General features: G+C 32.7%; 1 protein-coding gene across 1 annotated transcript; it reads left to right on the top strand.

Annotated features, from left to right (window-relative positions):
- The first annotated feature begins 2,977 nt into the window (after nucleotides 1-2,977).
- Nucleotides 2,978-8,329, top strand: LOC131070093 (probable LRR receptor-like serine/threonine-protein kinase At5g48740). The gene is made up of 15 exons (XM_059209152.1): nucleotides 2,978-3,053; nucleotides 3,150-3,684; nucleotides 3,771-4,243; nucleotides 4,339-4,465; nucleotides 4,562-4,633; nucleotides 5,776-5,844; nucleotides 5,974-6,045; nucleotides 6,136-6,201; nucleotides 6,327-6,562; nucleotides 6,664-6,872; nucleotides 7,001-7,127; nucleotides 7,227-7,298; nucleotides 7,374-7,563; nucleotides 7,651-7,783; nucleotides 7,890-8,329. The coding sequence occupies exons 1-15, from the start codon at nucleotides 2,978-2,980 to the stop codon at nucleotides 8,211-8,213; spliced, it is 2,781 nt and encodes a 926-aa protein (XP_059065135.1). The 3' UTR covers nucleotides 8,214-8,329.
- Nucleotides 8,330-14,913: the final 6,584 nt, after the last annotated feature.

The following is a 14,913-nucleotide window of genomic DNA, read 5'->3' as shown; positions in this document are numbered from 1 at the left end:
TTGGTGGTTTCTAAAGAATCACAAATTAGAAATTTTTCTAGGCCTAGGGCCTCTTTTTTTTTTCTAATTTTGTCAATGTGATGAGAACTTAAAATCCATTTATGTTGTGACACCATAGATTAGGGAAAATTGTACTAGGACCATTCCTAACAAAAACATAGTTGATGGCTTTTCTAATTATATTATTGGTAACACTAAACTCATTGAAAGTTGTTTGTTTCTTGGATATTATTAGAGATCATTAATTCAAATATATTTGTACTAGTGGATGTTAAACTGTGGATACACAATAAGCCTTTTATTTTTAAAGTTAAGAGTGTTTGGTTGTGAGGTTTATCTTCATGTGCCTCAAAAGAAGTGATCTAAACTAGAGCCAACAACCTCATTAATGTATATTTGTTGGTTGCGTTGAGAATATAAAATGTTGTAAGATTTGGATTTTTTCTTACTTTAAAAATGATAAATTCTAAAGATGTAATTTTCAAGGAATTTACCTAGCTAATTTACATGGAGAACAACAAAAAAAGAAAGATAATACTAAAATAGTGAACTTAAAGATATAAAATAAAAAAGTAAAAAGATGCACATTAAGTTAGAGCATATCTAGCTATTAGTTTCTTTTTTACAACTAGTTATTCTTTTTTTCTTTTTTTCTTAAGTTCACTTACGAGTGCTTATTTTAGCTGTGCACCTAGTTTAGCTTTTATGAACCTAGTTATCTAGAGTTGAACTTTATTGATCTCCTCATGCTTGCACTTTAATTCTCCTAAATTTAGCTATGTGATTTCTTTATAAGCACCTCATTGCACAATTGTAACTCATCCTATAATTATGTATTCTTTGCTTTTGAGTAATATAGCGTTCTTTTATGTAACTCTCTTGTGGAAGGTGTTTTTGTTTGTTGTTTGATCTTGAAGAAACTTGAGTTGCAAAATTCAACAAAAACAATTAAATGGATTAGAGAATGAAGAGGAAGGAGAAGGTGTAAATAGTTTATATGATTATGAGGACCATAGTATTTAGAAGAACATCTACAACCTATTACTTGTACCTTGAGATTGTCCACAAGACAATAAGATCATATTGACATGTATAGCCAACTAGATTTCCATTTTATACTTTCTTTGTTAATTATTGGCATGTTTCTTCAAGGGAAAGTAATTCTTACATGTAGGTCGAGTAGGAGGATATGATAACTTTGTGTAATTGTGATACATAGGATCTTGTTAGTTTTTCCAAAGGAAGAAAGCCCAATAGTTGGAAGCATATGTTTAAAGAAAAAATTAGTATAGTAACTTGATTAGAGTGGTATTAGGCTAGATTATTGACCAAGACTACTCTTAAAGAGGAGTTAATTTTGGTGAGATTTTATTTCTTGTTGCTAAGTTATCTCCTATTTCCTTTTATCTATTGTTGTTGCTTGAGACTTTGAAATTGAGAAAATAGGATTTACAACTGATTTCGTATATGAGGACACTAAGGAGAACAATTATATAGAATAACATGATTTTTTTTTGTTAGAGGCTAGTAACATTTCATTTGTACATTAACAACATTCTTTAGATGGACTACAATAGTCAATCGAGATGTGGTCTCATAAGTATGATGGCTTTCCATTACAGTCGGGTTTTGTTAGGACTCCAAAGGATCATTGTGTTTGTATTAAAATATTTGATGATCAGATACTAGTTATTGTTTTGTATGTTGATGATAAGTAGAGGGGGGAATATGAGGTGGAGAGAGAGAGAGAGAGAGAGAGAGAGAGAGAGAGAGAGAGAGAGAGAGAGAGAGCTAGGAAGAGATAGGAAAAGAGATACAAAGATAGGGAGAGAGGTGGAGAGGTAGGGAAACAAAGGTAGAGAAAAAAAAAATTGAGAGAGAAAGAGATTGAAGAGGGAGAGCAAAGCAAGGATTTGAAATCCAATCAGTTATTTTTAATTCATAAATTTAAAATGTTTTAGAAATCTGTTGAAAAAGAACACAAAATCAAAAAACTTTTTAGAATATTGCATATAACTTCATCATTAAAATTAAATAATTGTCTAATTAGTAAAAAAACTTAAACCAGAAAGGAATGTTGAAGGATTATAGCAATCATTTTCAATAACTTCTAATGTTGAAATACTTCTTTCAGACTTTTTCCCGTATTGTAGATTTGCTTACTGATATTAATATATGCTTTTAAAAAAAAATAATGTTCAATAATAAAACCGAAAAACTAAATCAGCTTGATCAATACCAGAAAACAATGCGCTAAAAATTAACATCATTGGCCACGAAATTCTCGTGGTCGGTGTTATTTTAACATCCTAGAGGTTTCCGTGGTGTTCCTCTACCTGGAAATTTAGATGTGATTTTGTATCGACGTTTTTCTTTTAATTTCTCTTTCAAACCATGGGAACGCCCGTGGTTGCATTGATTTTATTTTCAAGCGAGACAAACGCAGAGGCTATCGAAGCCACATTATTACACTCAACCCTTGAAAATGGAATTGTAATTTGATTTAATATATTTCAGTTGAACTTTTGGCATTTGTTTATTGTTGCGTGGTCCTCGCCATAGACCGAATATTAATATACGTATATTTATTGTCGTATCTCGTTAAATCACTTTTGGTCTGTAATATTCCTTATAGTTCTCTTGACTTAGGTGATCTATGGTCTTTGCAAATACAATTTATTAAAGAAAGTTTCGAGTGAATCTTATCTTGACAGCATCACCCCTACTATAAAATTGTATCCAAGTTTTCTAGATTGACCGACTCACAGAGTACGTCATCTCAATGAATACGCCCGAGTGTCGTGACTGTCGTCAGACGGCTTGATGCATTCCTTCACCATCTGCTATTGACCTGACTTTTTGACCACCTCTCACAAAATATAGGCAAGAAAATGTAGGTCATAACATTATCCCATAAGTAATTGCTTACAAAGAATTTTTTGAATCTACTTTCCAAATAAGCTTAGGGCAGTCAGTTATGGGTTATATTGCAATGGTATTGGTTGCGAGTATTATTATCCTCTGGTGTGTTGCTTTTGTTATTGCTCAACCAGGTCAGTATATACCAGTTAAATCCTAATTGCATATGGCAATTGTATTTTTTTGTTTAACTGACAAAGATTCTGTTGTATGTATCTCTGTTAAAGCAGGTTTTCTCAGCATCGACTGCGGCGGGAAATCAAATTACAAGCATGAAAACGGTATACAATGGGTTCCTGATGATAATTATATACAAGTCGGGGAAAAGGTAGAAATAAGAAACTCTAGCATGCCAGAATACCAGCAAAGTGTTCGAGTCTTCCCAGGGCCTCTCGACAAATCTTGCTATCAACTGCCCATAACCCCAAAAGTGCCTCACCTTGCAAGAATTTGGTTTTATAATGGTAATTACAGTGTACAATCAGTCTCTCCGCTCTTTAGATTCTCCATTGAGACTACGGAAATGTTGTCCGTGAGAAACATAACAAGCAGAATTTCACAGCTGAACCTGCCGAGCGAGAGGATTTTGTTTAGTTCAAGTGATGCTCTGTTTATTTGCTTGATTAGAACCTCTGAGACGGTTACTCCTTTTATCTCTGCTATTGAATTGAGAACCCTTCAACAAGGCATGTATCCTCAAGCCAAGCCCGGAACAATCTTGCGTATGGAGGCAAGATATGATGCCGGTGGAAATACCACAATCAGGTAATAATACTCATCTTGTTTCGTTTTTCCATAAACCCTTTTAAATTTCCTTTTAGGTTTCACATCTCTTTAATCCATTTATTTAGGTATCCTGAAGACAAATTCGATCGCCTGTGGTCTCCCTTTCTTCTACTGCAAGGACTCCAGACTATTACGTTGCAGGGGACAATCTCAACGAACAACACCCAAGACCTTCCTCCATCTACCGTTATGCAAACTGCAGCTACGACACTTGCCAACCAGAGCATAGACATGGTTTTCGAACTAATAAGCAACCCCTTACTGTTACTCTATTTTGCAGAAAGCAACGTGCTTAACGTCTCTGATTCAATGACTATGAAGGTTGGGCAAATCAGTTTAACACTCGATCGTGTGGAAAGAGATTTTTCTGCCAAAGAGGTTGGGTTTAATTTTGGGGAAATACCGACGTTCGGAAGAAATTTTACTTTTGACAATATACAGCTGTACAGATCCTCTAACAGAGGTCCCGGTCCTCTCATCAATGCTTTGGAGTACTACCAGCTCATTACTACTGAAATTGCAACTTACTCAGCTGATGGTAAGAACTTCTTGCTTTAGAATTTTTTACTAGTATTAGATTATTTTATTGTTATTAAAATTTTTAATGAAGTCGTCTATTTTGTAATTGTGCAGTTGATGCTCTAGCTGCTATGAAGAAACAGTTTAAAATCAACGATTGGATTTCAGATCCTTGTTTTGTTCTTCCATGGGAAGGAATCCAGTGCAATAACAGTCCTCCTTCTGTCAGAATTTCGGATATGTAATTTTATTCAGAGAATTCTAATTATTTTTATAGGTACAATTGTGGGAAAATAGATTTGAAAGGATGTAACCCATTGGTGTTGTTTACTCTCAGCAACTTGGCCGGAAGGAGTCTGACGGGATCCATACCCACAGTTCTTGCTCAGATGACTGAGCTCATTAACATGTAAGCAAACGGAACTTTATATTAGTTTTACATTATTTCGTTTCAAGAATATAATTACAGCGTCATTTCAAGCATGTGTTAAAATGAAGGTAAACAATTAATTTAATACAATTAAAAAAATGACGTGTCTCAATTGTTGACCATATTTAATCTTGTGAAAATTGAATGTCCTATGGGTCAATCTTACAGTTTGGGATTGAGGTAATACAACACAAATTTAATTTTTGAGGCATGGATTTAATATGGTCAACTACAAACTTCAATGTTGTAGTTGTGGGGGGGGTTTCTTCTATTTGTTAAAATATAATTGATATTTAAAAATATTCATGAGAAGTTGGATTGTAAGTGATAATAATTTTTTACTTAGTTTTTTTGGTAGACTAATTTTATGACTTTTGACAAGTTTTAGTAGAGAATAAACAATCATAATATTTCAAATTAGAATATTTGTATAGACTTTTATTGTTATTGCTTGGGATATTTGATTAATCTAGAATATTAGTTAACATTAAAATAATTGTTTATAAATAATAGGATATACAAAGACAAAATAGCTATTGGAAATGGCTGACAAAAATAAATTTTAAAAATACAAATTTGGAGTTAGTTCTAATTGTATAATTGACTCAAGACTAAGAAAAATTATAATATCAAAATGAGAAATAGATATAGAGAAACATGGACTAACAATGAAACAAATATATTAAAATAGATATTAATAAAGTTGAAAATATCATTTAAAAATCATAAATAAAAATGCATAAATATTTTAAAAAATTCCACTTGATATAAAATTGTACCAAAATTAGTTTATAATGACATTGAAACATTCTATTAAAAATAATTATGAATAATATGAACATAAATTTTACCATTCCAATAAAAACCAAATAATAATATATCTCTATTAGATATATTCAAATTTAATTATGAAATATTATTTGGAATAAAATGACCGATGCTTTCCCTGTATATACGATTGACGAAGTACTTAATTGTTTTTCAGAAAAATTCTGGTTTTGTTTTGGGTGAAACATCATGGTGGTTAACCTTGCATTTTACATGTATAAACTGACAGAAATCCTTATTTTGGGAATTAAATTATGGTTAATCCTTTCTTACCAACTTGCATGTACACACAGATCGCTGGCAAATAACAATTTGACTGGAACATTACCAGATTTTTCTAGATTGAGAAAGCTGGAGAGACTGTACGTATCTCGATACAATTCCTTGTTTTTTTGGCTTTCTTAATGTATGGCATTTAGCAAAACAGTCAGTTCTAACGTCAAACAACAAACTAATAAAGATCTAAGGAATTCGGTGGGTCCGTTGTGCAGACATTTACAAAACAACAGCTTGAGTGGTGAAATTCCAGACTGGGTATCCCAACTAGACAATCTTAAAGAGCTGTAGGTTTTCTCTTCTCGCTTCTAATTTACAGTCAACACCGTCGTACAAGTACTGAAACCTTGTAATGATTTCTTTTCTGATTGTGACAGATTCATAGACTACAATAATTTCAGCGGCGTAATTCCCCAACTTCTCCTTCAGAAGAATATATTAACGTAATATTATCACATGCTATTCGTTCTTATTTTATCTATGATACTACTTTGTATAACATTTTCTTATCAAATAGCATTGTACATCGGAATACGGAATGTGTTTATTTTGTATTCAAATCCTGCAGTTACGAAGGCAATAAGTACCTTACTAATACGTCTCAGTTTCCAACCCCTTCCAACTCAAACCGGAGCAATGTAGGAGTTATCGTTGGAGCTATAGGAGGCGGCATCATAATTATAGCTTTTATTTTGATTGTAAGTATTATTGTGTACCGAAGGAAATTTAGGAGAAAGGAGATCGTACTTGCAGATTCCAAAGGCAGCGCATCAGAAAGCAAATCTGTAAATATCTTCGAACTCGGTAAGAAAATGTTTCTCTTTTCAGTAAGAGTTTATTAAATCAACAACTTTTATACCTTATTAAAAGTAGCTAGATTTACAACCAATTCAAATGAATTGCAGACTACTCAATGGTTTTGGTACCGAACCCAACAAAATCCCGTGCGTTTACCCTAGAAGAGATGATGACATCTACAGAAAACTTTAGCTTTAAGATCGGACGAGGTGGCTTTGGTTCTGTGTTCCGTGGTAAATTGCAGGGCGGAAATCAAATTGCAGTAAAAGTGCTCTCTCTTTTCTCCAAACAAGGAGTTCTAGAGTTTCTGAACGAGGTAATATTAGATTCTTAAATCCTCATATTATATATTTGTATTTTCAGCCTAACAATGTTAAATCTCATTCACATGGAAAACAATTACTACAGAAATCTAATATATATTGTTTCAAACTTGCTGAACAGATTGATCTTCTGTCGAGAGTTCATCACAAGAACTTGGTGTCTTTGCTTGGTTATTGCAACGAATCCAGAGAATTAATGCTTGTATATGAATATATGGTTGTAGGCTCCTTAAAAGATCGTCTTTATGGTAATTAAATGTCCCCCGTAAAATATTCTTCCATTTGCTGCATATTTATGAATATGGAAAACTATAACTTCACCACAAAAATCACTTTCTTGCTCCCAGGTAACAGTGCAGGGCAATATCCGAATCTAGATTGGAAAACCAGGCTTAGCATAGCCTTAGATGCAGCGCAAGGTAAACAATTTCTGTCATAAAGCTACATATAAATACCAGTTTTCTTGATCTAATACTACAAATGATTATTTGAAGGATTGGAATACCTGCACATAAGTTGCACCCCAAAAATTATTCACAGAGATATAAAGACTGCCAACATTCTTCTAGACGAAAATTTAAATGGGAAACTGGCAGATTTCGGTCTTTCAAGAGTGACAATTGATGGAGAGGATTCTCATGTCACAACTACTGTGAAAGGAACAGCAGGATACCTAGATCCAGAGTAATTTTCTACTTGCCCTCTGTTTGCGTACTCCGCAATTCTAAAATTGATAAATTTGTTTTGACATTGTATTTCTATGCGTGACAGGTATTTTAAGACAGAAGTCCTGACTGACAAGAGTGATATCTATAGTTTTGGGGTGGTTTTGTTAGAGATCATTTGTGGCAGAGCACCTATAGATACAAAAGTTTCTTCAAATGAAATTAATCTTGTTAGATGGGTGTGATATTTTTCTAACCTTTCCGTCATTGCAAATTAAGACAGTAATTTGAGGCTTCAATTATTAGAGAAATTGACAGCGTAACTTACATGTTTTTCCTCAACAGGTCACACCGTTTATGGAGATGGTTGAATATCCTGAAAAATTTGTAGAGATAGTGGACAAGCGATTGGTTGGCAATTACAGCAATAAATCCATTGCTCATGTGGCGAAGCTAGCAATTAGGTGTGTTGCAGACAACCCATTGTCAAGGCCTAGTGCAAGCGAAGTTTTGGTAGAGATGAAAGCGGCTGTGCAATATCACGCAACAAGTTTGGACATCTCTGAAGAGATCGATATTGATTATCAGGATCAGCAGATAAGTCCGATTACACAGAGGGACATCAATTCAACCGACAACAGTTCCTACTTTTCACGGTCTGAAAGTTAGTCCGTTGTACAAAGATGGTTAGAAAGACAAGAACCAAGACTATCGTGTATTTTTCCTTGAATTCAATTTTTCAATTAATTTTTGAATAAAAATATCTATAGTTTAATTTATTTCTATTCACTCATGTTAAATGGTGAATTGAAAATTCAATTTTCTATAATGTAAAATAATATATTTATCTGCAAGATACATTTATTACTATTAAATCATTATCACATTTTATACTGCCGTCGTTATTAAATACATTACATAAAAAAAAATTGTCTCTTCAACTATGGGACCCACACGCTTGCATTGCATTAAATAGAACGCTTTCCTACATTAATTTTGGCTGTATCATTCCATCGCTAGTATAAATGCACATGTATTATAATATTTACGTCTGGTATAAATGCACATATATTATAATATTTACGTCTGGTATAAAGAGAAATATGGACAGATTTAATAGCAGATTTTATTAATTTTCTTGTGAACAGGTGAATGGTAGTTAATTTTCTCTCTCTCTCTTGTGTGTATATAACCTCCCTCCGCCTCATCCAATACCTCTTTCTACTACTTGTCTTCCTCACCTACTTCCTATCTCACTCTTGTACCCTCTATCTCTAAACTAACCAAATCCTTTTAATGTTTTATGCCCTAAACTAACCACACTATTGGTAGGAATTTGATACATTGTGTCTGTTGTTTAATGGCTACTACCTGTATAAATTATTTAGCATAAATTGGGCATAATGTTGACCCAGTTTAGATATGTTCTAGAAGAACCTCCAAAGTTATGGTTGTTCTTATCGAATTCAGTAATAATATGTTTGCTTTTAACATTATATTAAATTTAAAGAATATTATGGTTTTTAAATATGGAATATTACTATAATATATGATTATTTTAAAATTTAATATTTAATTAAATTAAATTTTATCTTCACCAAATTGAATATTTTTAATCTTAAAATACAATAAATCTAATTAACTAGAAGTTTAAAAAATCATAATCTATATTACTGTTTATTTTTTAAGTTTATTCAACATATAGAAAACTTTATCATATTGTAATATAAAAGCATACAACATTTTTTACCATTTTTTTTCAATAAGGGTCTAATTTATCATTTGTAAAAAATAATATTATAAATATTTTTAAAAATAATTTATAAGAAATCTAATGTTTTTCATTTTTGTTAGATAAAAGGTCGAACTTGATATATATTAGATTAAAAAGATAATAAAAATAGAGAAATTTTAATATTTTAAAACAAAACCTAATCTTAATTCAGTTGAATCGAGAACAACTATCATCAACTAGTTCTATCTACCTACAATTATGGATCTATAACCAATACATGGGATATGAAACCAGAGTTTAACAATAATATAAGTCTACAGAAATATTTTTGAATTCTTCAAAATATTCTCATGAAAACCCCAACCATCTTTGCTTCTATAACTTATGAAATCTAACAAAAGACAAAATATGAAAAAGAGCTTGAAACACAAGGCAATAGGTGCAAGTAGCTTGCTTGATCTTCTAAAGCATAGGAAGTGGAAGGAATAGCCGAACTAAACAAGGTCCTGAACCAAAAGGGATCTTCACCAATTCAATGCTTGGAGAGACCCCCCCTACTATCTATTGATGCATCTTTGATATGGATAAATTAAAAGAGTGGATCCTCTAGGAAGCATTCCTCTACGTCTTGTTACTCTGGACCTTGTTCATCAACTATTTATTGAATCTCATCCACCCACTCATCAACCCTCTTTTCTGTTGATGTTGAATCAACTCCATCTTCTTCAATTTTTATAAGGCAAAATAAGCTACATAAGAAATTCACATTCTTTTTAATCTTGAACTTCCTCGCTTTGAATGGCTCAACCTCTTCAATAAATAAGATAGGGAAATGAGGTAGAGGTTTGCCATTCCTAATTGTCACCATGTAATCTTGAGGGAGAGGAATGGTAAAATTTGCATCAGTATTTCTGAGGACCCTTCCCAAATCAACCAACAAGTAATTTTTGAGATGTAAGATTTTACTATTGACAACAATTTTTTTTTTAACAAATTCTTTAATTTGTTTTTCATTGTATAAATATTTTAATTTTCTTTCAAATAAAAAATATATAAGCATTGTTTGATAATTAAAAATAACTAGAAAAGAAAGAACCCAATGTAAACAACCTATTTGTTTAACTTTCTCTGTAAACTAGAAGATGAAGAAACAATCATGAATATATTAAATTGCAAGCCTTTGTCCAATTCTAAAATAGAATAGTTGACTACAACTAATTATATAATGTAGTTTTCTCTAATGTTTTTCCACGTAACAATTGATTATGCATGGTTTACTCTAGTGTTATTTTGCAACCGACATCTCGTGATTAGGAGATCTTGTCCGTTCAAATAAATCATTTCTCTATTCCTATTGGAAGATAGTGTGGCATTTTGGCAGCTTATGCAAATCTATTTCTTTCCCTAGGTCAGTGAACTTTGATAATGAAAGTCCATTATATCTTTCTCTAAGATGGAGCTTCTCAGTATGAAAGTACATTGTACGTTTCCGTAAGGTTGTGCACCTTAGTCTTGCAAGTTAAAATCAAAAGCAGTGAGCTGCCTTGGCCTTGAGCCTAAAACATTGTAATCAATTATTCATATCGTGAGAGTTATTCTCACCATGGTTTTTCCTTAAGGTTTTCTATATAAATCTTGTGTTCTCTTGTGTATTGTTCTTTGTGGTTTCATTTTTCATTATTAAAAATTGTGGGTTGAGATCTAAGAGGTTAAAAATAAATTAGTTTTAAGGTTTAGACTAATTCACATGGCCTCTCAAAACTGAGGCCTATTCAACAATTTCTATTAGAGTGAGGGTCTTCTAAGATAAGCTTAACTACTTGAGGAAGGTTGGGGATGGCACAAGAAATAAATTTAAGGACACCAAAGTTTGATGGCACAAATTATTCTACATGGAAGTCATGGATGAAATATCATTTGAATTCTCTACTACTTGGAATATGGGATATTATTGAGTTTGGTTATACTTCTCTAACCTTTGGTCCTACTACTCCAAATGGACTCAAGAATCATAAAAATAATGCCAAGGTAATCAATATACTTGTTAGTTGTTTTAGTGACTCAGAGTTCTTGAAAGTCAATGGTTGCAATGTACTACAAAGAAAATTTGGGATAAGTTGAGAAACATTTATGAAGGAGATGAGAAGACCAAGCAAGTCAAGATGTAGAATCTAAAGTATACATTTGAGACACTGAGGATGTCTTCAGATGAGAAAATTGAAGGATATTTGCACTAAGTGAATGAAATAGTAAATTCTATTAGATGTATTGGTGGAAAATTCAAGGAAAATAAAGTTATGAGAAAAGTAATGAGGACACTACCAAGTTCTTACAAACCTAAGTTGTATACTATTAAAGAAAGTCATAACATGGATACATATACCTTGGATCGACTTTATGGATCGCTCTCTACCTTTGACATTTTAGAGATTAAGGAGGTGCACATTGACACGAAGAAGCTACATTCAAAACTACCAAGAAGATTAAAGATATACATAAAACAAGCAATGACCTAGATAATATTGGAGAAAACTTGGTGAGTAGACTAAACAAAGGATATAGGAAATACAAATATAAGTTGACATCAAAAAAAAAATTCAATTGGTTAAGGTCTATTTGAGATATTCATCTGACTAGTATGGTGAACATTTTGAAATATTATCAAGCATTGAGTGCAATTATAGTTGTTCTTGGTAGCTATGATGAAGTAGAAGAATTCATTTTAAAAATGGAATGTCATCTCAATATCTTAATTTTTGTGGGAGTTTACTAGAGTTATGATTGGAAACAATTGAAGGCTATTCACAAAGACATCATTTATCCAACTCAGCAAGGTGAAGGAAGTTCTTAGAATAGCATCCAGTAAAGTGTTGTTGATCTTGTACATAGGAAACATTTTTTGAGAATATTGTGTATATAGAAACCTTTACAAGATCCTTAAGATAGTGGGAGTTGTGTATAGTGTACTAGTTTTACTAGTATACCCTTTGTCCTTGATTTCAAAGGGGGAGGAGTTTTGAAGAAAGAAGAAGCTTTTTTTATTTTGGCACAAGTATTGCCATCAATGACAAAGAGGGAGATTATTCTAACTATAAGTTTTGGCCATCATTGATGTCAAACTTGCTGGTCCAAAAGGGACACTTAATCCTTCCCTAGGTTTGGAAATGGTTATGAGTTATGAGGTTGGTGTAAGTCTATACAAAAGTTGTGTGGATGTATGGAAGGCACTTACAAATGTTTGTAATAGCAAATAATGATATGTTGAAGTGTTTCTAAAGCTCTATTGATGTTTTGTGCATACATTGGTTGACTTTGAATATTGTCCAATTGTTCTGGTGAATAGTTTGTCTTATCCCTCTTTTGTGAAATGCGTGATGGGTATACTTCAAATGGCTATGCAATCTTAGGAAAATATTTATGAATGTATATACAGATCAACTTTCAATTTATTAGGAACTTACAATAGATGTTGCTTGTGTCTATTTTTTGGTAGTACAATCTAATAAAACGTTATGGATGAATTATTGCATTCCTCAGCTTGGCGATTGATTAAGTAATGCGGATAATTTATATGGGTTTCGCAGTATCATATGCTGTCATGTTGATCTATTTTGTGGTCTAGATTGAAGTTTGGAAAAGTTATGATTGATACTAGCATTTGAGGTAGACCTAAGAGTTTTTGGTCCATTTGGTAACGTGTGGTTATATGAAAGCTATTTTGGGAGTATCTAGAAGTTGTGCCAACATGCTGTGAACTTGCACACGTCCCATTTTTCTTCTAGACTTTCTTTGGAGATTATTTTGATGTTGATGGTTATACATCCACACATTACATCTCTCTAAGTCGACCTAGCAAATACCATTGCAGATGAATTTGATATCACTGTATTGAAATCTGAACATGAAGAACTGTTGCCCAAAAGGGACATTAAGTCAGAGGTTGGAGGATCAAATGAGTAACAGAGTAGTTATGAAGACTACTTCTAATGTGTATTGCGGTGCTAGCATTTCGATAGATTTTTGTATACAATTTAGTCTTATTGATATTTCTATACCAGAAGAATCATATCTTGTCTTGAAGAAGTGATCTTTAGTTTGTGCAAGAGACCATTGCATCTTGCTCCAAGGTTGTGTGCCTTAGCTTGCAAGTCATATTTTGAAGCAGTTGGCTCTTTGGCCTTTGGCCCAAGACACTATAATCTATTATAATAAATATTGTGAGCTTGATTCTCACCATTTTTTTTCCCTATTTGGTTTTTCCATGTAAAAGTCCTAGTGTTCATGTGCATTTGATTTAGTAGACTTAGTTATTTGTTTTCATGTATAAGATAAATGATAATGCAAGAAGTTGAATCTGATCAAGTTCTCAACATATGCTGATTCGCCCCCATCTCAACAATCCATAGTGTTCAACACACATTACAAAAAGCATTAGACCTAACAAAATCCAAATTATTAGCACCTTCTTTCTTTGGAATAAGAACAAGAAAAGTTGAATTCAAGGCTTGAAGCATTGATGAAATTCCCGAACAACCTCCAATAAATCTAATTGAATAATATCTCAAAACTTTTGAAAAATCTCAATGGGAAACCCATCTACTAGGGGCTTTGCTTTTATTCATCCCAAAAACTACCTCCAATTCAAACAAAGAGATTGAGTTGATGAGTGATTCATTCATCACATTAGTGACTAAAGAGGGAAAACATGTCAATATCAAATTCTCCTTACCTTCAGTAGGAGGTAAATCTTTAGTGAAGAGAGTAGAGTAAAATTGTCTAACTTCATGAGACATCCTCACAGACAAGTGAACTGAATGCCTATCGAGTTAACTAAAGAGGAAATATAACTTCCATTCTTACAAGTTTTTTTATAGAAAATCTCTTATCAAGTTTTGCAACTTGACATTCTTTACCTTGGATACACCTTGGTAACAAGCTTCAAGAATGTCTCAAGCTTTCTTTGAAGACTCTGCACTAGAAACCTTTGAAAACATGATGTCAATTAAACCTTGTTGAATAAAGCCTAGAGCTTTATTGTTTTTCTTTTTGTTCTCCTTGAACAGATTTTTGTCAACATTTGTTAAGGCCATTTCTACTACTTGGCAGTCACAAATCCCCAAACATCGCAAGCACAAAGTAATGTTCTCATTCTGATAAACCAAAAATTATCATTTTTCTCAGTCAAAATAGGAACTTTGCTGTTTGAGGCCATCCTAATTCAAATTTCAGATAGCTATAATCCTTAGATGAAAGATAAGGGCTCTTTACAAAATAGTCTCTGAACTCAGTCACACTGAGTGTAGCTCTCCCTGAGCTCTGAAACCAATTTGTAGGTTGCAGAGGAATCAAAACAAAATAGAGTATCAAGAGAAAATAGAACAGAGTATTGACAAAAGTATGCTACAGCAGACAAAACAAACTTTCTAGTCATCGATAATAAACAATGCAAATATGGAAGTCTACAGAGAGTTCTGAGAGATCTCTAATTTGTGCTTCAATAAAAAAGCCAGAGTTACATAAAGATTTATTTATAAGGAAAGTCTCCTCCAGTCGGTGAACAGGGGCGGTTTGGAAACTTGTACTACACGGCAAGTAAAGTTACGCAGAAAAAAAAGATTTTCTCCACAGCAAGAC

Source organism: Cryptomeria japonica, chromosome 1 (assembly GCF_030272615.1).
Source record: "Cryptomeria japonica chromosome 1, Sugi_1.0, whole genome shotgun sequence".
NCBI lineage: Eukaryota > Viridiplantae > Streptophyta > Pinopsida > Cupressales > Cupressaceae > Cryptomeria > Cryptomeria japonica.
This window is presented reverse-complemented; position numbering and strand designations above follow the sequence as displayed.

Coding starts and splice junctions, on each gene's coding strand:
- LOC131070093 (XM_059209152.1), top strand. CDS start 2,978: ATGGGTTATATTGCAATGGTATTGGTTGCGAGTATTATTATCCTCTGG. Junction 4,634..5,775: donor ATGACTGAGCTCATTAACAT/GTAAGCAAACGG, acceptor ATGTACACACAG/ATCGCTGGCAAATAACAATT. Junction 7,564..7,650: donor GCAGGATACCTAGATCCAGA/GTAATTTTCTAC, acceptor TATGCGTGACAG/GTATTTTAAGACAGAAGTCC.